A 23,214-nucleotide genomic window follows, 5' to 3' on the forward strand; every position below is an offset into this window, starting at 1 on the left:
TTGTTGCTATTTACAGGTCAGGCCCTATATCCAATCAAAAATCCAGAATTACAGAAATGTTCCAATAGAGCATGAGATTTTTGGTGTGCTAAAGAGCTTTTCGAACTCCAGACATCTCATCTCTGAAATTATGCATCTGTTTGATAATTGTATTATAGCATATCCTTAAAAAATTAGATATTTGGAAGGAGGAGTTAAGTATTGAGTTACCTGAGTTGATGTGGGATAAGTGCTTATCTAAGGTTCACTCTTGTTCTATTAACACTAGGCATCAGCTAATTCTATCTAAGACTGTTCATCCTTTGTATTGCTCTAAAGTTAACCTGCACAGCATTTATCCCTCAGTTTTTCCTTTATGTGAGATGTGAGGTATCGGTGGGAACACTGTTCTTGCTAGTTCTGCTCTTCTTTGGAATATTGATCTAAAATATTTGATGGTTCTCTAAGGCCTACAAAGACCTCTCCAGCCTGAAGCAGGACATTTTTGGCTGCTCAAAAATGATTAAAAATATCCCTGCAACAATGCAGCGACCACTGGAACTGGGAATGATAATGGCCAAGAGACTGGAATGGAAAGAATGGATATCTTCTGTTGCTCCTGCTTTCCAACAATGCAGTGGGGCAAAAAAGTATTTAGTCAGCCACCAATTGAGCAGGTTCTACCACTTTAAAAGATGAGAAAAGCATTTAATTTTCATCATAGGTCAGCTATAAAAGGCAATATAAGAAAAAAAAAATACAGAAAATCACAATGTCTGATTTGTAAAGATTTTATTTGTAAATTATAGTGAAAAATAAGTATTTGGTCATCTACAAACAATCGGGATTTCTGTCTTTCCCTGACCTGTTACTTCTTCTGGAGAGGATCCTCTGTCCTCCACTGGTTACCTGTATTAATGGCTCCTGTTTGAACTGGTTATCTATAGAAAGACACCTGTCCACAACCTCAGTCACACTCCAAACTCCACTATCACCAAGACCAAAGAGCTGTCTAAGGACACCAGAAACCAAATTGTTGACCTGTACCAGGTGTTACGGCTGGAATGACGGAAACCCAGGTGCAGAGAGGGCCGAGTCTCTGGAACGCGCCAAGAAACAATTTAATAAATAGCAGAAAATGCCACAAGGTGGGTTCAGTAAAACAAAACTCCATATAAGAGGGGAAACTGCAAAAAGACAAAAAAATGAACAACTAATCAAAGTAAAAACAAACAAAAACAAAGGACAAGCAGATCTCTGTGTCGGCTGAGCAGGAAAACCACAGACTTAACGCACCGACACGGAGGACTGAGTGATTTCAACTTAAATGAGCTTGATTACAAAGTGCAGGCAGCTGTGCACCAAACACAGAGAACACCGGGTAGGGGAGGGAGGAACCATCCAGCAGAAGTGACAGCTGACCAGCAAAACACAGAGGGAGTCAGAAACAGAAAGACAAATACCAAACTGTTTCACCAGGGGGGTATTCCAGGAAGCATGTTTAAACTAGCCTGACTTTAAGCCTGAACTCTGGCTGAAATCCACCTGAACTTGCTTACTCTTGGTATGTCGGTTCCAAAAGACCGGATATGAGTTAGCGTAATTACGCTCCACTTGGTAACCCTGGGTTAATGCTCGTGCACGGCATGTACATAAAGACATTCTCAATAGATCGCCGATTTCTGGAGTCACCATGGAAACACGTGGAGAAAAAAAGAAAGCGCTATACTTCAGTGAGACGGAGTCTGAGATTTTAATGACGGCGTATGAAGATTATACGTCCATCAAAAAAGTAATACGGCTGCAACATAAAAAAAAAAGAGTTTCTGCTTGGAGAAAAACAACAAAGTAAACGCACGAGTTTCTGATCTTGTTTCCATTTTCCTTGTGACGCATATATATATATATATATATATATATATATATATAACTTATCCAAAAATTCATTAAAGAATTTTCCATCATTGTCATTACATTAAGGATGTATAGGAGGGCTATATAAACTCATCATCCTCTCCTTCACTCTCACTCATGGTGCAGAGACGTAACTCGGCAAAACACGGCAAATCACAGTAAAACAGCTAAACAACTAAACACATTCTGTCAAAAACCCACACTTAAACCCAAATCCGTCCAAACAGCCAAAGGGAATGATATCCCAGAATCCCTTGCGGTGCGCTCTAACAGCAGCACCAAAGTTAAACCTACTTAATTGAATTAATTTGAATGAAAGGAAAATAATTGTCTGAAAACTACGTGTTATTTTTAAGGTGACCTAACAAAAAATGATTTATCTTAACTGAAGCAAATAACTAAGTTAGATCTATACTATAAATGTATGACCTTGATTTTGCATTAGGGGGCCATCAGAACTGATAGTGAAGGCAAAATATAATTGACACATGATACAGATATTTTTTAGGCCTTGAAGGCCCCAACGGCCCACTATGAAGGGGCAAATTTCCCATTGCGGAATAAATATAGTATAATAAGAAATGCAAAAAAATATAGAATGAATGTGCCTTAACCAACAAGGTTCTAAATAAATGATTGAGTAAATAAAGTTCTGTTTATTTCCAAAATTGCTTAACCCTTGTGCTATCTTAGATGACCCCACCCTTCCATTGACGTGTTCTCCCTACCATGACAAAGGTGGATAAAGGTGGAAAGATTTCATGTAATCCGCTTGGCCGACAGCATTTTGACCGATGCTCAGTGCATTAGCCACTGTGCTACACTCCTTCACTCATTCTTATCTGAGCTCGCTAAAAACGCACCGCTATCCGCGTTTTCCTGTGACACTGGCAGCAACATGGCACAGAGTTTTGGTTGGGTACCCATCCCAATTAAAAACTAAATAGTACATATCTCATGAGAACGAAACAAGCTGCTCTTCGTTGAGATCTTGTAGTTGTGTGGTGCAGTGTAGAGCTGCCCAAAGAGGCTCAGCAGGCGGTGCTGCCAACCAAATAGAGAACAAGAGTCAGACGCTGAAGGACGCTCATGAATAATTCAATAAATATCATAATGACAGCATTTTGAATCTAGACAAACATTGCCAAATGAAATATCACGATATATCGCCAAATCAGTTTTTTCCTACACCCCTACTGATGCATGACAATCCCTTTCATCGAAACAGGAGTAGCCGGACAATTACCCAATTATCACCTCCCTTCACCACAACATCACCTACAAATCTTAAAGTTGTGTTACACCACTAGATATAAATCACAATTAAACAACAATGAACATGAGCCAATATTTAAACATGTCCGAATGGATATGATCATGATCTGGATCAAAGTGTTTTAGCCAGTCTTACCTTCAACTGCATGTTTAGCAAACTGCAATTTTTTTTTGTTGACAATTTAAACATCCTTTATTGTATACCAAAAAGTAATAACACTGGCAGACAGAAACTGGCACTTTGATTGACAGATTGTCTTCATTGGTTGTCCTGCAATGTGATTGCTTGGATGGTGTTGGATTAAATTAATGCGAACCAAATTTGACTGGATGAAAACATACACAGCAACAGAGAAAACGTGATGTAGTTTATGTCAAAACACTTTTTAATATTTGTATGTTGAGGAAAAGAGCAAGTCTTTTCAAGTAAGAGGGTTTACGTCTAAATCAAGTCACAAGTTACTGCTGTTAAAGTCCAAATTGAATCTAAAATAATCACATTCATGACTGGAGTCTGACTTGAGTCCAAGTCATGGTACTCAAGTCCATATCTCTGACTGTATTTTCTGACTGAAAATATCCCCCACACCATTACACCACCACCAGGAACCTGACCCTTGATACAAGGCAGGATAAATCCATGTTTTCATGTTGTTAACATCAGATTCTGTGTTGCTGACACCAAATTCTGGCCCTGCCATCTGAATGTCAAGGCAAACACTGAGACTCATTAGAGGCAACGTTTTCACATATTCTGTTGTCCAATTTTGGTAAGCCTGTGTGAATTGTAGCCTCAGTTTCCTGTTTTTAAGTGGCAGGAGTGGCATCCAGTGTGGTCTTCTACTGCTGTAGTCCAACTGCATCAAGGCTGGACGTATTGTGTGTTCAGAGATGCTCTTCCGCAGACCTCTGTTGGAACCCGTGATTATTTGAGTTATTGTTGTCTTTCCATCACCTGGAACCGGTCATTGTCCTCTGACCTTTGGCATCAACAAGGCATTTCGGCCCCCACAGAACTGCAGCTCATTGGATATTTCCTCTTTTTCAGACCATTCTCTGTAAACCCTAGGGATGGTTGTGGGTGAAGCTCCCGGGAGATGAGCAGTTTCTAAAAATACTCAGACCAGCCCATCTGGAACCAACAACCAAAGTCACTTCAATCACCTTTCTTCCTTATTCTGATGCTCGGTTTGAACTGCAGCAGGTTGTCTGGACCATGTCTACGTGTCTAAATGCATTGACTTGCTGGCATGTGATTGGTTGAATTAGAAATGTGCGTCAGCGAGCAGTTGTTACGGCTCGTAACCAGAAAGAACCCAGGAGCAATTGAATCCAAGGGTTTGGGAAGCCAAAACTTTTGTGAGTGGGACAAAACAAGGGTTAACTGACAGGACAAAAACAGGACACTCCGACAACAACAACACAAAGACAGAAACCTAAATACCTAACCACACTAATGAATCCAGAAGCTCAAATTTCTTACAATGTGTCCATTATTCATTGATACTTGGGGATAGTAGCCACAGCTCCCCTGGGAGCTCCTCTGGGCAGAATGACAGAGGCGTGGCTGCCAGTTTACCATCACCGGGACATTCATGCACATTCACACACCAGTGGAGCGACACTGGGGGCAGGGAGGGTGAAGTGTCTTGTCCAAGGACACAACAACAGTTGACCGCCGACCCTTCGATCATTGACCTGCTCAACCGCCTGAGCCACTGCCGCCTTTAATAATAATATTAATAATAATAACAATAATAATAGTAATAATACATAAATAATAGTGGTCAGGGCTTTTTTTCTCCCACCCTTTCATTTTTTTCAATGACTGATTCAAAGAAAGGTCATTATGTTGAAGTCTTTCAGGGCTGCTGGAAAGTGTATTTGATCTATCCTGGTTTCTTGTCACCCTCAGATGGAGGCCCTGCAGTGGGATGCAAGTGATTCTTCCCGACCATCTTCAGTGTGTAGCATGCCCTGCAGCCCTGGAGAGAGGAAGAAAGTGGTGAAGGGCATGCCGTGCTGCTGGCACTGCGAGCACTGCGAGGGATACCATTTCCAAGCCAACGAGTTCACCTGCGAGCTCTGCCCTTACGAAAAGAGACCAAACCAAAACCGCACTATGTGCCACCCTATTCCTATCATTAAGATAGAGTGGCATTCACCGTGGGCTGTACTGGCAATCTTAATTTCAGTTCTTGGAATAATTGCTACAACTTTTGTTACTGTCATCTTTGTCCGCTACAACGACACACCTATTGTGCGTGCCTCAGGTCGAGAGATGAGCTATGTTTTACTAACAGGTATCTTTTTGTGTTACATTGTTACCTTTCCTATGATCGCTGCTCCTGATGTTGTGGTCTGCTCCTTCCGACGCATCTTACTGGGCCTTGGCATGTGCTTCAGCTATGCTGCTCTCTTTACCAAGACCAACCGCATCCACCGCATCTTCAGACAAGGAAAGAAAGCTGTCACACCGCCTCGCTTCATCTCACCAGCTTCTCAAGTGGTCATCACCTTCTCACTTATCTCACTTCAGCTGCTGGGTGTCCTTGTGTGGTTTGCTACCAATCCACCACACACCTTTGTGGATTATGGCGAGCAACGAACTCAAAACCCCGAAAATGCGCGCGGTATCCTCAAATGCGACATTTCTGACCTGTCACTGATCTGTTCCTTGGGCTACAGCATCCTTTTAATGGTCACATGCACTGTTTATGCCATCAAGACACGCAGTGTACCAGAAACCTTTAATGAGGCTAAACCTATTGGTTTCACCATGTACACCACATGCATCATCTGGCTTGCTTTTATCCCGATCTTCTTTGGCACTGCACAATCAGAAGAAAGGGTAAGTATATCTATTTGATTAACCTGATAATTCACATAAGTTTTAAAAATGACAGACAAAAACATTCCTTAACATTCATTTTACATCCTGACAATAAAGAGAAATGATGAAAAAATGGGAGCGTATGTGTAAGCCAGTTCTCTCTGTCAACAAGCTTAGTTTTCAGTTGGTGCACACAGTTCACACATGGGTGTAAAAATGTATAGTATACTACACCGCAGATTTTCCTCTGTGCTCACACATTTCCAAATGGTTCCCTCACATCCCTCTACATTGTGGTCAACCTAATACTTTAAGTCTGGTAGATGCATCGCAATCAAACCACGTCATTATGATGTTTGGAGCTGTATTCCTTTAAAACATATTTTACATCACTAACACAATGTCCTCCTATATAGAAAAAGGCAAACAAGTAATTCAGCACCCTGTCATTTTGCTAGTTCTTCCTCTTAAAAATTATGGAGAGGTCTGACATTTTAATCCTTGGTGCATGTCCACAGTGAGATACAACCCCCCCCCCCCCCCAAAAAAAAAAAAAGAATTCTAGAAATCACATGGCAAGATTTACACAGGTCAAACATTTCCTGCAGTTTTTCAGCAGGTTTGCACACACCACAGGTGGGATTTTGGCACATTCTTCTCCACACAGATCTTCTCTAGATCAGTCAGGATTCTGGGCTGTTGGTTAGAAACATGAAGATTGAGCTCCCTCCAAAGATTTTTATTGGGTTGAGGTCTGGTTCGGGTCATTGTCATGTTGGAAAACCCAGCCATGACCCATCTTCGATGCTCGAACTAAGTAAAGAAGGTTGTTTCCTAAAATCTCGTTGTCAGTAACCGTGTGGACACAATATGCAGGACGCAGAAAGCTCAGAATCAAAAGGTTCCTTTTATTTAGGAACTCAACAGGAAATACTCGAAATACTGCCAGATGAGGGTCCTGCAGTACCTTAGCTATTCCTACCATTTGGCTTTTCTGGACTGAGAGGTCTGAGGTCTTTCCAGGTATCTGTTGTAGCCATTCCTCCAGCTTGGGGGTTACTGCCCCGAGTGCTCCAGTTACCACAGGCACCACTGTCACCTTCAGTTTCCATGCTTTCTCCAGTTCTTCTCTGAGTCCCTGGTAATTCTCCAGTTTCTCATGTTCCTTCTTCCTGATGTTCCCATCGCTTGATACTGCCACATCCACCACAACGGCTTTCCTCTGTTCTTTATCCACCATTACAATGTCTGGTTGGTTCGCCATTACCATTCTATCAGTCTGGATCTGGAAGTCCCACAGGGGGCGGCTGTGGGATACAGCGGTAGGGTGGTCGACCCATGATTGTAATATTACAGGTTCGATTCCCGCCTTGCACGCCCATGAGTCGAAGTGTCCTTGGGCAAGACACTGAACCCTGCCTTGCCTCTGGTGGAAGGTTGGCGCCAGTGTTCGGCGGTTGACCCGCCACCAGTGTGTGAATGCGTCTGTGACTGTAAAGTGCTTTGGGCCTTGTAGGTAGAAAAGCGCTACATAAGTATACGCCATTTATCATCTTTGCTCTCTCCTTCTCTACCACCTTCGGAGGTGTTTCCCATTTTGACCTTGGGGTTTCCAGTCCATATTCTGCACACATGTTGTTGTATATTATTCCAGTCACTTGATTGTGGCGCTCCATGTATGCTTTCCCTGCCAGCATCTTACACCCTGCAGTTATGTGCTGGATTGTTTCAGGCGCATCTTGGCACAGCCAACACCTTGGGTATTGTGTAGTGTGGTAGATCTGAGCCTCTATCGCTCTGGTGTTTAGGGCTTGTTCCTGAGCTGCCAGGATGAGTGCTTTAATGCTGTCCTGTGGTCAGCCCTTTTTAGCTATTGGTAGGACTTCGTGATATCAGCCACTTCAGTTATGGTCCGGTGGTACATCCCATGCAGGGTTTGTCCACCAATGAGGATCTGTCCTCCAGCGCTGTATCCTCTGCTCTCCATTGCCTGAGACATTCACTGAGCACACTGTCAGATGAGGCCTTGAGCTTGATGTATTAATGCATCTTGGATGTTTCATCGTGGATGGTGGCTTCTACGCTCACTAGTCCTTGGCCTCCTTCCTTGCGGCTAGCATACAGTCTCAGGGTGCTGGATTTTGGATGGAACCGTCCATGCATGGTGAGGAGCTTTCGTGTTTTAACATCCGTGGTTTGTTTATCTTTCTTTGGCCATCTTATTATTCCTGCAGGGTATCTGATAACTGGTAGTGCATAGCTGTTTATTGCCCAGGTCTTATTTTTGCAATGAGCTGGCTTCTCAGGACTTGCCTTACTTGTTGGAGGTATTTAGCTGTTGCAGCTTTCCTTGTTGCCTGCTCCAGGTTGCCATTTGCCTGTGAAATTCCAAGGTACTTGTAACTGTCTTCAATTTCTTCTATTGTTCTTACTGGGAGTGAGACCCCTCCTGTGTGGACTACCTTGCCTCTCTTTGTCACCATCCGGCTACATTTCTCAAGCCCGAATGACATCGCAATGTCAGTACTGTAGATCCTGGTGGTGTGGATAGGGGACTCAATGTCATGCAGGCTCTTAGCATATAGCTTGATGTCATCCATGTAGAGGAGGTGGCTGATGGTGGCCCCATTTCTGAATCTGTATTTTTTGGCTGAGGGAGTTCAGACCTATGCAGTACAGTAGTAGGGACATAGCGTCAACTAGGTATATCCCACATTTGATAGAAACCTGTGCAAGTAGCTTGCCATTGCAATGATGCCTGACATGAGCTTCCATGTTGTGGAGAGAACGATTATTGGATGTTAGTTTGATGGCGCTGCACCCTTTGAGGGATCCTACTGGATCAGGATTGTTCGCCCTTCTGTTAGCCAGCTCTTAGCAGCTGGTTCATTTGTGCTGCCAGGCGCTTGTGGAGTGCGGTGAGTTTCTTTAGCCAGTAGGCTTGTATCATGTCACGGCCTGGTGCTGTCCAGTTTTTCATACCTGAGACTCTTTCTTGGATGTCTCTGTGATGGTTACTGGATTCTGTTCAGGGACGTTGCTGTGTTCTTTGCTCAGAGAGACCAGGCACTGGGCATTGTTGTTATCTGCTGTCTCCCGTATACTTTTCCAGTACTGTTCAGTTTCGAGCCTTGGTCAATCTGCTCTGCTGTTGTATGTGGCATAGCCTCCTCTTTGACCTGGTGTTCTGGCACTTATGGAGTTGCATTTGTGTTGGACCGCTTAAATCTCAAGTTGTAATAGGAGGTGCCAATTGGATGTTGGAACATTGAGCTACTAGTTGCTTGGCAGTTAGCATTGATTGTGGGTGTTGAGGCAAAGATTCACTCCACATTCTGTGCATGTATCCTCTCAGACCTATTTTGGACGTCTGAGCCTGAAACTGAGCATGACGTGTTTCATTGTCTCTCATGGATTATGATGGCGTAACATATATGTGTATGTGTGTGTATATTTAGTCAGCCACCAATTGTGCAAATTCTCCCATATAAAAAGGTGAGAAAAGTCTGTAATTTTATTGTAAATATACCTCAACTATGAGACGCAAATTAAGAGAAAAAAAACAGAAATCACATTGTCTTGTTTTTAAAGAATTTATTTGTAAACTATGGTGGAAAAACAAAAAACAAAAGTTTTACTAAATACTTTGTTAGTCAAAAGTTTTATGTAAGTCTATACAAGGTTTTTACAAATTGTTGCTGGTATTATGGCCCATTCCTCCATGCGGATCTCCTCTAGAGCAGTGATGTTTTGGGGCTGCTGGTAGGTTACATGGACTTTCAACTCCCTCCAAAGATTTTCTTTGAGGTAGGGATTTAGAGACTTGCTAGGCCACTCCATGGCCTTGAAATGCTTCTTACGAAGCCTCTCCTTCATTACCCGAACAGTTTGTTTGGGATTGTTGTCATGCTGAACGACCCAGCTATGTCTCATCTTCAATGCCCTTGCTTCTGGATCATCCAAATGCTCTCTAGCAAACTTTAGACGGGCCTGCACATGGACTGGCTTTAGCAAGGGGACATATCTGGTACTGCAGGGTTTGAGTTCCTTGCGCCATAGTGTGTTACTGATGGAACCCTTTGTTTCTTTGGTCCCAGTTCTCAGCAGGTCATTCACTAGGTCCCCCGTGTGATTCTGAGATTTTTGCTCACCGTTCTTGTGATCATTCTGACACCACGGAGTGAGATCTTGTGGGGAGCCTCTGATGGAGGGAGATTATGAGTGGTTTTGTATGTCCTGCATTTCTTAAAAATTGCACCCACCGTTGATTTCTTAACACCAAGCTGCTTACCTGTTGCAGATTCAGTCTTCCCAGCCTGGTGCAGGTCAACAATTTGGTTTCTGGTGTCTTTAGACAGCTCTTTGGTCTCCATAGTGGAGTTTGGAGTGTGACTGTTTGAGGTTGTGGACTGATGTCTTTGATATAGATCAGTGTTTTTCAACCTTTTTTGAGCCAATGCACACTTTATCCTTGACAAAAATCCCGTGGAACACCAGCGTCCAAAAAATTAAAAAAGGAGAAACTCTATTGTCCTTTTTAGTCTGTTAGTTTGATGTACAGTACCTCCATGATCTCACATGCATTTTTGTGATAATTGTGGCAGAAAAGCTGGAAGTTGCACCTGTTTTTTCTTAAAGATGTAATAAAAGTTAAGTTAGTTTTCAGTAAAAATTTTCAACTAAATTATTTGACATTTTACCCTGGAAGTTGTTTTCCCCTTCAGTTTATTAACATGCAATTCTATGTAACCATAAAAAAAAAAAAAACTATATTCTGTCTAAATAGTGATTTATTTTTTAAATGTTGGTGCAAAGGCAACTGTAATTTTTGAACAATATCATCACAAAATGTTTAATAAATTTTACACAAAAAGACTAACATTATATTTACGTTTTCTGTAGCTACACAAAAAGTGAAAATGTTGAAGTTTTATTAGTTTTTCTTTTGTCTTAATCAAAAATGAAGTCTTTGAAAACTTTAACAAATATGTTTTATTTGTTTTTAGATGATTAAATTATTTTAATTTAGTTTAATTGTGTCTGTTGGCCACTTGACCTCAATCCTGTTTCTTAAATGTTGTTGTTACTTCTTCTTAAGTTTAACATATAAAATAATCCAGACGTTATTAGAAAAGTGTTTCAGTTAGAAAGACGACTTGGACCAAACTCTGGGATGTTTGGCTGTTAATAAACACAAACCTTGAAGGAGAACTAAACTGTTGACCTCTAATTTTATCAAGAAAATTTAAAAACTGGTTGATGTGTGTTCGTTGTGGTTTCAAGACGTTTAAGAGGGGAGACTCATTGTGCTGAGATGCTGTCACTTTAACCCTATGCATCATGGGAGATGTAGTGCGAAACTCTCTTCTCTGAGCTCCATTGTTTTGTTCACTTGTTCCACGGTCTGACACCGGATTCTGTGGAAAGCTACACCGCTAAAGACGAGCTTTAGCTGGTATTTTTGTTAGAACTGAGAGACTTTAGGAGCAGAATCGGAACAAGGAAGTGAAGACTTTAACCACTTCTGGTTGGTCAGACTGATGACGTGTGATTAAGCCTCCAAGAATGATTGTTGGAGACAGTTAAAGGGGCGGGACTTTTCCGCAAACAGAGCTGAAGCTGCGGCTAAATCACGGTACCGTCATTCTAATCAAAGTGTCTTCAATAGAATCAAATAAAAACAAATAAAAAAGTATTTTACGATCTTTGGTTGAACACAGGGCTGACATCCTGGAGATGGTAAAAGTTTTTAGATCAGTGAATGGGTAATTTCCCATGACACACCTGACCTTCTCCCGCGGCACACTACACATTGGTTGAAAAACACTGATATAGATAACCAGTTCAAACAGGTGCCATTAATACAGGTAACCAGAGGAGGACAGAGGATCATCTTACAGAAGAAGTTGCTTGTCTGTGAGAGCCAGAAAACTTGCTTCTTAGTAGGTGACTGAATACCTATTTTCCACCATAATTTACAAATAAATTCTTTAAAATCAGACAATGTAAGGTAAACCACCAAGGATCAGACTGAAAACTATTCAGAAATCTAAAGACAGAGGAGGACTGAGCTTACCTAGCGTTCAGGATTACTACTGCGCAAATAGATTATTTTTTGCAAAAAATAGCTTAAACCTGGTCTTTTAGACGAATCCTGGATTCTCATAGATCAGTGATAACCTAGATATTTCTAATTGGCCTTTTTTCGGTTCCAAAATTAAGCATCACAAGTGCTTCAGAAGTTTAAACATCAGCTCATCTCTAAAAGCCTGGTGGGACTTTCCAAAAAAAAAATAACTCCACAATATTTCTATGCAAACTCATACCCATTTGGAACAACAATGACATATTACTCAACGAAGACATAATTCACTTTACTTCATGGAAGAACAAAGGGATCCAACAGTTTCATCATATTATTCAGAAAAGATTGTTTATACCTCTCCCAACACTATCCTCAATTCATTGGATTAGCAAAAACAAATTTCTAGGATACCAGCAACTCAAATTAATAAGAAGTACTAAATACTGCTTGACCCAAATAGACCTAGAACTCCCTCCTACAGTAATGCAATTCACAGACCCTAACAACCCAAAGCTCACTTCCAAAATTTACAAATTGGTATCTAATACAAATGACACAATTTACCTGCCCATGGCAAAATGGGAGTCTGAGGGAGCTATCATTGTATTCTAGTGATCAATTCTGGCTATGGATCTGTCTGAATGCTTTTAACCCTTGTGCTTTACTAGGAATTTTAACATTGGGAGTTGGGTCATCTAGACCCACTAGACAGTGCTCTGAACCTTTTTTCTTCAATGATTTGTGATCTTCACTGGTGTCCATGGATTACATGAAATCCTCTCCACCTTTATCCACCTTTGTCATGGTAGGGAGAAAACGTCAATGCAAGGGTGGGGTCATCAAGGGTTAATATGACCAACTGTCCTAATCTTCCATTTATTCAGTACAAGATTTGAAATTTTGAAAGATATGGTTTATTTCAAGCAATCAAAGCAAGAATAATAGACAAAGCAATGCAATCAGCAGTTATACATTCATACAAAGATGTATCCAACTTAGGATAATTAGACATTAAATCAAAGATTGTTTTGAAGGTAATGAATGAAAGTGAATTTTCACAATCCCACCCCTGTTCAACTGTACCATTTTCATTACATGATTTATCATAATCCAGTTCATAACTTTTTATCAGATATCTGTGCCTTAACAGCACAGTTTCAGGTCATTAAGAATCCTTAAGAATTAATAAATCACATGTCAAAGATGAAGTACTTAATAATTATGTAAAATAGACATAACCTTCAAATCAGCCTTTGGGGTTAGTAAATGTATCCTTATGAGTGAACCTAATATTTTTACTTATTAAAACAGCAACTCCTCTTTGTTTGGAGTTATAGCTAACCATGTACAAGAAGGGGAATTGTGAGCAGCACAGGAGATAATCAGCTGATTTAAATAAGTGGGTTTCCTGTAGTAAAACAATATGTACTTTCAGATCACTCAGGTGGGTTAAAACTTTCAGCCTCTGTGCCGCAGAACTCAGTCCACTCCTAACATACCAACATTGATGTTAGGAGTGGAATTTCCCATAGACTGCTCCCTCTCACTGCCCCCCTTCTCCTTCAGTTTTTTGTTTTTCTTTTCATGTGCAGATGTACATCCAGACAGCAACATTGACCATCTCCCTTGGTCTCAGCGCTTCTGTTTCTTTGGGAATGCTCTATATGCCTAAAGTCTACACCATTATCTTCCACCCTGAGCAAAATGTTCCAAAACGCAAGCGCAGCTTTAAGGCCATCGTCACTGCTGCCACCTTGACCACCAAACTATCGCATCTGGCAGCAGAGCGGCCCAACGGTGAAATGAAGACAGAACAGAGCCTGGGGATGAAGCCCAGTGGTGAGTTACTGTAAAGTTATACAATCTGGCTTTTGACAGCTGTTTTGGGTTTCACTGCTTGCTTGCATTCCAGCTTGAAGCACAGAGTGTTTACGGCAGGGGTGCTCATTACATCGATCACGATCGACTGGTCGATCTTCAAGCACATGAGGGTAGATCGCAGGCCACCAAAGATAAATAAACAAAAAAATTAAAAAAGACTTTGTTTTCTTTCCTTATCTATTTATTTATTTCGGTCAAGGGAAGGAGGGAGGGTGTTAGGAAGGGTAGATGGGAGGGCTGGCTGGGTTGGAGTTGCTCCCGATGATATTGTACCAGAGCTCATGTGGAATGAATGGATGCTTCGAAACCCACAATCAAGGCTAACTGCCAAACAACTGGCAGCCCAATGCTCGAACATCCACCAACGGCAACTCCTATCACAAGTTGAGATTGAAGTGGTATAGTACAAATACACAACCCCTGTTCATTGCCTGGATACACAGCCCCAACAACCACAGATACGCTGAGCGAGGCAGCAACTGACCTGAAAGACATGATCATGTCTAGAATGAACAACAGGCAACCCCGACGCCAGCTACAACAGTTAAATGATGTACCTCCTGAAAGTCCTCTGGAAACTGTGAATTGAGGGCAATTCCTACCACAACAATCACATAAACCAATGAACTGGTTTACACTTCAGCAGCAGTGATCCTTGAGATGCTTGGCTATAAGAGCAACCATGGGAGAAAACAATACCCACCATGGAATCAACGGTTAGAGGCCAAAATCAAGGCAACTCGGAAGGATGTGAGGAAGCTGACAGAGGCTCAAAGAGGTACAATGAGAAAGCAAATACCAAAGAGATACAGCCAGATGCCCATGCCGGAAGCACTGGAAACTGCCAAACAAAGGCTCTTAGCCTTGAGCAGCCGCCTAAAGAGGTACACAAGAGACAATGAAGCCAGACGGATAAACAGGCTGTTCGCAACTCAACCTGTGAAAGTGTAAGCTCAGTGGCAGGGTCAAAACAAAATGAACAGTACTGGAAAAGTATATGGGAGAAAGAGACAGCACATAACAGCAATGCCCAGTGGCTGGTCTCTCTGAGAAAAGAACATAGCAACCTCCCTGAACAGAATCCAGTAACCATTACAGTGGCAGACATTCAAGAAAGAGTCTCAGGTATGAAGAACTGGACAGCACTGGGCCCTGACATGATACATGCCTGCTGGCTAAAGAAAGTCACCGCACTCCACGAGCGCCTGGCAGCACAAATGAACCAGCTGCTAAGAGATGGGACTCACCCTAAATACTTAACGGAAAGGCGAACAATCCTGATACAGAAGGATCCCTCAAAGGGTGAAGTCCCATTCATCTACTGCCCTAACCTGTCTCTCCACATCATGGAAGCTCATGTCAGGCATCACTGCCACCAAGATAAATAGGCACACGGATCAATTTATGAGTAACACACAGAAGGGCATTGGTAGAGACTCCAGAGGAGCCAAATGCCAACTCCTGGTTGACAGAACAGTCGCTCAAGACTGCAGCTCACGGCACACCAACCTGTTCACAGCCTGGATTGATTACAAGAAAGCCTATGACTCAATGCCACACACATGGATCACTGAATGCTTGGAGCTGTACAACATCAACAGGACTCTAAGAGCCTCCATAGGAAACTCAATGAAGCTGTGGAAAACCACCCTTGAAGCCAATAGCAAGCCACTTGCACAAGTGTCCATCAAATGAGGATATACCAAGGTGATGCTCTGTCCCCACTGCTGTTCTGCATAGGTCGGAACCCCCTCAGCCAAATAATCACCAAGACTGGCTATGGATACCGACTCAGAAATGGGGCCACCATCAGTCACCTCCTATACATGGATGACATCAAGCTATATGCTAAGAGCGAGCGTGACATTGACTCCCTGATCCACACCACCAGGATCTACAGTACTGACATTGGGATGTTATTCGGGCTTGAGAAATGCAGCCGGATTGTGACAAAGAGAGGCAAGGTAATCCACACAGGAGGGGTCTCACTCCCAGAAGGAACAATAGCAGACATTGAAGACAGTTACAAGTACCTTGGAATTCTGCAGGCAAATGGCAACCTGGAGCAGGCAACAAGGAAAGCTCCAACAGCTAAATATCTCCAACGAGTAAGGCAAGTCCTGAGAAGCCAGCTCAATGGCAAAAACAAGACCCGGGCAATAAACAGCTATGAACTGCCAGTTATCAGATACCCTGCAGGAATAATAAGATGGCCAAAGAAAGAGAAACAGACCACGGATGTTAAAACACGAAAGCTCCTTACCATGCATGGACGGTTCCATCCCAAATCCAGCACCCTGAGACTGTATGCTAGCCGCATGGAAGGAGGCCAAGGACAAGTGAGCGTAGAAGCCACTATCCAGGATGAAACATCCAAGATGCATGAATACATCAAGCTCAACTGACAGTGTGCTCAGTGAATGTCTCAGGCAATGGAGAGCAGAGGATACAGTGCTGGAGGACAGATCCTCCAGTATTTTCATGACTATGAAAATTGTAGATTCACACTAAAGGGATCAAAACTGTGAATTAACACATGTGGAAGTATATACATAACAACAAAGTGTGAAACAGCTAAAAATATGTCATATTGTAGGTTCTTCATAGTAGCCACCTTTTGATTTGATTACTGCTTTGCACACTCTTGGCATTCTCTTGATGAGCTTCCAGAGGTAGTCACCTGAAATGTTTTTCACTTCACAGGTGTGCCCTGTCAGCTTTAATAAGTGTGATTTCTTGCCTTATAAATAGGGTTGGGACCATCAGTTGTGCAGAAGTCAGGTGGATACACAGCTAGTAGTCCTACTGAATAGACTGTTAGAATTTGTATTATGGCAAGAAAAAAGCAGCTAAGTACAGAAAAACGAGTGGCCATCATTACTTTAAAAAATGAAGGTCAGTCAGTCCGAAAAATTTGGAAAACTGTGAAAGTGTCCCCAAGTGCAGTCACAAAAACCATCAAGCGCTACAAAGAAACTGACTCACATGCGGACCGCCCCAGGAAAGGAAGACCAAGAGTCACCTCTGCTGTGGAGGATAAGTCATCCGAGTCACCAGCCTCAGAAATGGCAGGTTAACAGCAGCTCAGATTAGAGAGCAGGTCAATGGCACACAGAGTTCTAGCAGCAGACACATCTCTACAACAACTGTTCAAAGGAGACTGTGTGAATCAGGCCTTCATGGTAGAATATCTGCTAGGAAACCACTGCTAAAGAAAGGCAACAAGCAGAAGAGACTTGTTCGGGCTAAAGAACACAAAGAATGGACATCAGACCAGTAGAAATCTGTGCTTTGGTCTGATGAGTCCAAATTGGAGATTTTTGGTTCCAACCACCGTGTCTTTGTGCGACGCAGAAAAGGTGAACGGATGGACTCTACATGCCTGGTTCCCACCGTGAAGCATGGAGGAGGAGGTGTGATGGTGTGGGGGTGCTTTGCTGGTGACACTGTTGGGGATTTATTCCAAATTGAAGACATACTGAACCAGCATGGCTACCACAGCATCTTCCAGCAGCATGCTATTCCATCCGGTTTGCGTTGGACCATCATTTATTTTTCAACCGGACAATGACCCCAAACACACTTCCAGGCTGTTTAAGGGCTATTTGACCAAGAAGGAAAGTGATGGGGGGCTGCGCCAGATGACATGGCCTCCACAGTCACCGGACCTGAAGCCAATCCAGATGGTTTGGGGTGAGCTGGACCACAGAATGAAGGAAAAAGGGCCAACAAGTGCTAAGCATCTCTGGGAAGACTGTTGGAAGACCATTTCAGGTGACTACCTCTTGAGGTTCATCAAGAGAATGCCAAGAGTGTGCAAAGCAGTAATCAAAAGGTGGCTTCTATGAAGAACCTACAATATGACGTGTTTTCAGTTGTTTCACACTTTTTTGTTATGTATATAATTCCACATGTGTTAATTCACAGTTTTGATCCCTTTAGTGTGGAGGATAATACTGGAGGATCTCCAACTGTACTTTTACTAATTCTAGGAACCACAAGCAGTCCTGCATTTTGGGAGTGAAGTGTTCTGTTTGGGTGGTAAGGGACTATGAGGTCTTTAATATAGGACGGGGCTATACCATGAAAGGCCTTATAGGTTAACAGGAGGATTTTGAACTTGATTCTAGAATCAACTTAGCGCCAGTGAAGTGAAACTAACACAGGAGTGATGTGATCTCTTTTGATAGTTACTGCTAACAATCTAGCAGCTGCATTCTGAACAAGCTGGAGACTTCTTAAAGAACTAGGACACGCTGCTAACAAAGAGTTACAGTAATCCAGTCTAGATGTAATAAATGAATGGATGAGTTTTTCAGTATCACTTTTGGAAAGTATATTTTTGATCTTAGCTATATTCTGTAGTTGAAAAAAGGCAGTTTTCAAAAGCCTGAGATATATGAGCCTAAAATGATCAATCCTGGTCAAATAAAACCCCAAGGTTTCTATCTGTGGAATTGGGGGCTATACTTACACCATCCAGGGAGACTATCTGAGCAGACAGAGCATCTTTGAGGTTTGTAGGACCGAGTATAATGACCTCAGTTTTTTCTGGGGTCAGGAGGAGGTAATTAATTGTCATCCAGGTCTTGATGTCTCTGATGCAGGCATTCAGTTTCTCTATATTGTCATTTTCTTCAGGTTTAGTAGATAAATACAACTGTGTATCATCTGCATAACAGTGAAAATCAATGCTGTATTTCCTAATTATATTTCCTAAGAGAAGCATGTAGATCATAAACAGGATGGGTCCCAAAACTGAGCCCTGTGGGACTCTGTAGTTAACTCGAATGCAAAGAGAGGACTGTCCATTTACATTAACAAACTGGTACCTGTCGGATAAATAGGATTTAAACCACTGGAGGGCAGATCCTCTGATCCCTATGTCCTGCTCTAATCTTTGGAGTAAAATACTGTGGTCGATAGTGTCAAAGGCTGCACTGAGGTCCAACAGGACCAGAAAAGAAAGTAGTCCCTTTTCTGAGGCCAACAACAAGTCATTAGAGACTCTAACTAGTGCAGTTTCCGTGCTGTGGTGAGGTCTAAACCCCGACTGAAAATCTTCAAAGTGGCTGTTGTCCTGTAGCTGGCGGTAAAGCTGCTTAACTACAACTCTTTCTAGGATTTTTGAAATAAAGGGGAGGTTTGATATTGGTCAATAGTTGGCCAAGTTGCTAGTAAATAAACTGGGCTTTTTTCAGAAGAGGTTTAACAACTGCATCACTTTCACCGTTGTCCTGTCATTCACAATGTCACCGTCAACGCCACCTGCCGCTGCATGCATGTGTCACTAGTTCGCTTGACTCCAAGCACAAAGCAATGAGTTATCTGCTGCTGCCACCTACTGGTATAGAAGAGTACTGAAGCGTAATGATTGTTCTGCCAGGCGCTAAACTGCACAGGCACAAAAATTGATAATTTCCCACGGCATTTGAAAAACACTGTCCTCGACAGTATGGGATCATCAACACGGATATTAAAATCCCCTAATATTATAATTTGATCAGAATCTAAGATAGTAGTCGATAGGAAGCCTGGAAACTTAGTTAAAAATTCTGGGAACTGCTTGACTTTCCCTGCATGGGTTTTGGGTTTCTAACCTGTAGTCACTGTAATTTAGCATGTAATCCAAATGAAAAAGTGGTGGTGAGATTAACCCTTGTGCTATCTTAGATGACCCCACCCTTACATTGACGTGTTCTCCCTACCATGACAAAAGTGGATAAAGGTGGAAAGATTTCATGTAATCCATGGACACCAGTGAAGATCACAAATCATTGAAGAGAAAAGGTTCAGAGCACTGTCTAGTGGGTCTAGATGACCCAACTCCCAATGTTAAAGTGCCTAGGATAGCACAAGGGTTAAGTTAAGGAAGTTTGTCAATTCTGCAGCTAAATGAGACAATTCCTGGATGGTTTCTATGTGCAGTATAATAATAAAAAAAAGAAAGTAAAAAATAAGGAGGGGCTGCATATCATTTCTTAAATGATAAAAACGTGACCTACAGCAGTGAGCTCCGTCTGCAGGTGGTCTGGAGCGTCATCAGGGCACACAGAGAAATTGTCCACTCCTCGCAATAAAAATGTGGGACTTGCCTCTGCTTTCATCGCAGGCTAATGAAAAACACTCAATCTCCGCTCCTTTTGCCTCCAATTGTCTGCTAATGTCGGATGAAATGTCTTCAATTCTCTGGACCACAGTGTTCCAGGCAAACATGAGCAAACTCCTGCTTCTTCTCAGGACAAATGTTCTTCACCATTTTATTTATGCAGTCTTTAATAAATTCACCATCTGTGAACAAAATGTGCAGTTCTTTGCTACTGATTGATCGATTGATTGATGTCAATAGAATAAAACCCGTTACACAGATTTATCAAACTCATTACAGAAATGATGAAATGCATAGATAAAAAAAAACCAGAAAAAAAACAAAGACCGGTAAGTCACATTTGCTTAATTAAATGTAGTGATCCTTAACTAAAGTCAAGTAGATCTGGATTTATTGCTTGGGAAGAAGCGAGTTTATATAATTCCACCCCTGTACTGAGTTAATTAATTTTATAGTTTTACATAGTTTTTGTGATCTGGTTCTGATCAGGTAGATTCTTTTCAAGTTACAAAATCCATTGCCCTTTAATGATTAACTATCTTCAGAAAACATTCATTCATGATTTCAGTAAACAGTAACGGTAATTGATTTGTAATAACTTCATACCATGTAATCCTTATAGGTTAGCAGGAGGATTTTTAAATAAATTCTACAGAGTCCAACTAGTGCACTTTCAGTGATGTTATTCAAAATATATACATTTAAAATATGAACCCTCTGAGGTCCTCCGGTGCTGGCCTCTTAGTTGTTCCTAAGGTGAGGACCAAAACTTATGGTGAGGCTTCATTCGGCCATTATGGTCTTCGCCTGTGGAACAGCCTGACGGAGAACCTCAGGGCCGCAGAGACTGTAGAGGTTTTCAAGAAGAGGCTCAAGACCCACCTTTTTAATTTAGCTTTTAGTTGATTTTAACTGCTAATTTATTCTATTAGTTTTAGTATTGGCTATTTTATTTATTTAATTTCATTTCATGCATCTTTTTTCTCAATTTTATGTTTTTATATACATCTTGTATCTTTAGTTTTAGTATCTTATCAGGATTTTAGCCCCAGTATTTCTTGTGGGGATCTTTTCTGCCAGGGCTTGCCGGCTTGCTCTGTGGTTTTTGCCACGGTTGTTGCCCTTGCTGGGGCAGCTAGAGTCTAATTTTGCAGCTTCACGGCTGTGAAGTGGACCCAGTGTTGTCCCAGTCTGGGTGGGCGCTGTGGCGATGCTCCCATGGCCAAGCTGGCTCCTGGTATGAAAGGGATTCCCAAATACTGTTTCCTCAAAGCAGAGCCAAGTCTTACTTGTTTATTTATTTATATAATTTAATTTTTTTTACAGTTACGTATAGTCATTATTCATTGTACGTGGGGGTCATGGGTCATATGTTTTAACGGAGGGGAGTGGGAAAGGTGAAGGGTGGGTTGGGTTTCTACTGTAATATTGTGAGTTTTCTGTTTTTAATGTGAAAGCGCTTTGAGCTGCAAACTGCATGAAAAGCGCTATTTTATAAATAAAGTTTGATTTGACTTGATTTGATTTGGTGAAAGTTTGACTGAAAGTCTTCAAAGTGGCTATTGTCCTGTAGGTGGCGGTAAAGCTGCTTAACTACAACTCTTTCTAGGATTTTTAAATAAAGGGGTGGTTTGTTATTGGTCTATAGTTGGCCAGGAAGCGACTTCTGGTAAACGGACCTGCAGCTTTGTGGACCATAAAGGTCAGAGGTCCTTAGGTACTGGTCATGGTTGGAGTTAGTCACTGGCGGGGCTCCACTCATGGGTCTGGAACAAACTCTGACAGAAGTTCTGTGTCTTGATCCAAGTCTGCTAATGACACTTTGAGGCTCACCAAGTTCACGTTCCATATCTGATGGCCTACTACCAACCTGAAGGCACACTATGGCCAGCTGATGCTGCTCGTCCGTTAAGCAATGCTGTATGTTCGTGGCTGTTTGAATGATGAACTTGGAACGACTTACTGTCAAATACACTGCACACAGACGATTTGGTGGAAAACCCACAGTGAGGTGTGTCTATCACCTCAGTACAATTGCTTCCATATCACAAAAATCTGTGAATTGAAACAAACACTGTGTTTATGACATCCAATGAGTTTTTCACAATATCCCTAATTTATTGTGAATAGTGTACATATTATTTTAATTTTCATATATCCAGTAAAAAGACAAATATATGGCAACCATTCTAACTTAATGCATTAAATAGTAAGAATAGTGGTTTGACCTGTGAATTGTTCATCTTGATGTATCTCTCATGCTCTTTTTTTTTGCTTCTTTTTCTTTTAGTGTCCCCACAAAAAACCACCTACGTCAGCTACAACAACCAAGCCGTGTGAGGAAGACAATCCTAAACTTTTAGAAACCAGACTTCCATTGGAGTCAAGTGGATCCCAACACCTAACAAGAAAAGTAGAAGTTCTCAGGACTTTGAAACATTTTGAGTATTATGAAAGACCGAGAACTAAAGCCCTCTCGTGCATATTGCGTTTAATGCTTAAAGGCAGTCAAAAAATCAATATTAAAGCAAACAAACAAAAAAAGATCTCCAAAATTGAAAGTTCTTGGGATCAGCCATATTTTAGGTGTATCAGTTGTTTTGGTTTTTCTTGTATGGTTGTTGTGAAATGTTTTTTTCACGTCATCTGTTAAGAGATATCTTAAAGCTATGGTTCAATTGAAGCATGCCTTTTTATACAATTAACTTATTTGAAATAAAGGAATGTTTGGCTAATCTGTGTTTTACTGACCAGCCTCTCACCCCATCTCATGACAGCGGAAGCCGCTCCAATCCGTGTGTCGATCTCACAGAGAGCTCTGTCACGCTCCAATCTTTCCTCACTCGTGAACGGACCCCAAACTCACAGAGCACCCTTCACATGAAATCACGCAGGACGCAGTCAAACGCCTTCTACAAATCCACAAAACACATTTCGACTGGATGAAGGAACTGCCACACACCCTCCAGCACCCTAAAGAGGGCGTAGAGCTGGTCCACAGTTTCTGACTGCAACACAATGCTGCAGAGACGTGTCAGCCAAGACACTCCCACAGACAAGTGTTTGGGGGTAATGACTGAAAGTAATGAATTACTGTAATTTAATTATTTTTGTCAGTAACAGAGTAACGTAAGGAAT

General features: G+C 41.8%; 1 protein-coding gene across 1 annotated transcript in view; it reads left to right on the top strand.

The window, feature by feature from the left end:
* The window catches only part of LOC101169446 (metabotropic glutamate receptor 8-like), a 118,299-nt gene extending 95,488 nt beyond the window's left edge, over nucleotides 1–22,811 (top strand). The window contains exons 9-11 of the mRNA XM_023955550.1: nucleotides 5,084–6,019; nucleotides 13,679–13,925; nucleotides 22,367–22,811. Of these exons, the coding sequence (XP_023811318.1) occupies nucleotides 5,084–6,019; nucleotides 13,679–13,925; nucleotides 22,367–22,416 (1,233 nt within the window). The 3' untranslated portion in view covers nucleotides 22,417–22,811. The remainder of the gene's footprint in view (nucleotides 1–5,083; nucleotides 6,020–13,678; nucleotides 13,926–22,366) is intronic.
* The last annotated feature ends 403 nt before the right edge of the window (nucleotides 22,812–23,214 follow it).

Source organism: Oryzias latipes, chromosome 6 (genome assembly GCF_002234675.1).
Source record: "Oryzias latipes chromosome 6, ASM223467v1".
Classification (NCBI taxonomy): Eukaryota; Metazoa; Chordata; class Actinopteri; order Beloniformes; family Adrianichthyidae; genus Oryzias; species Oryzias latipes.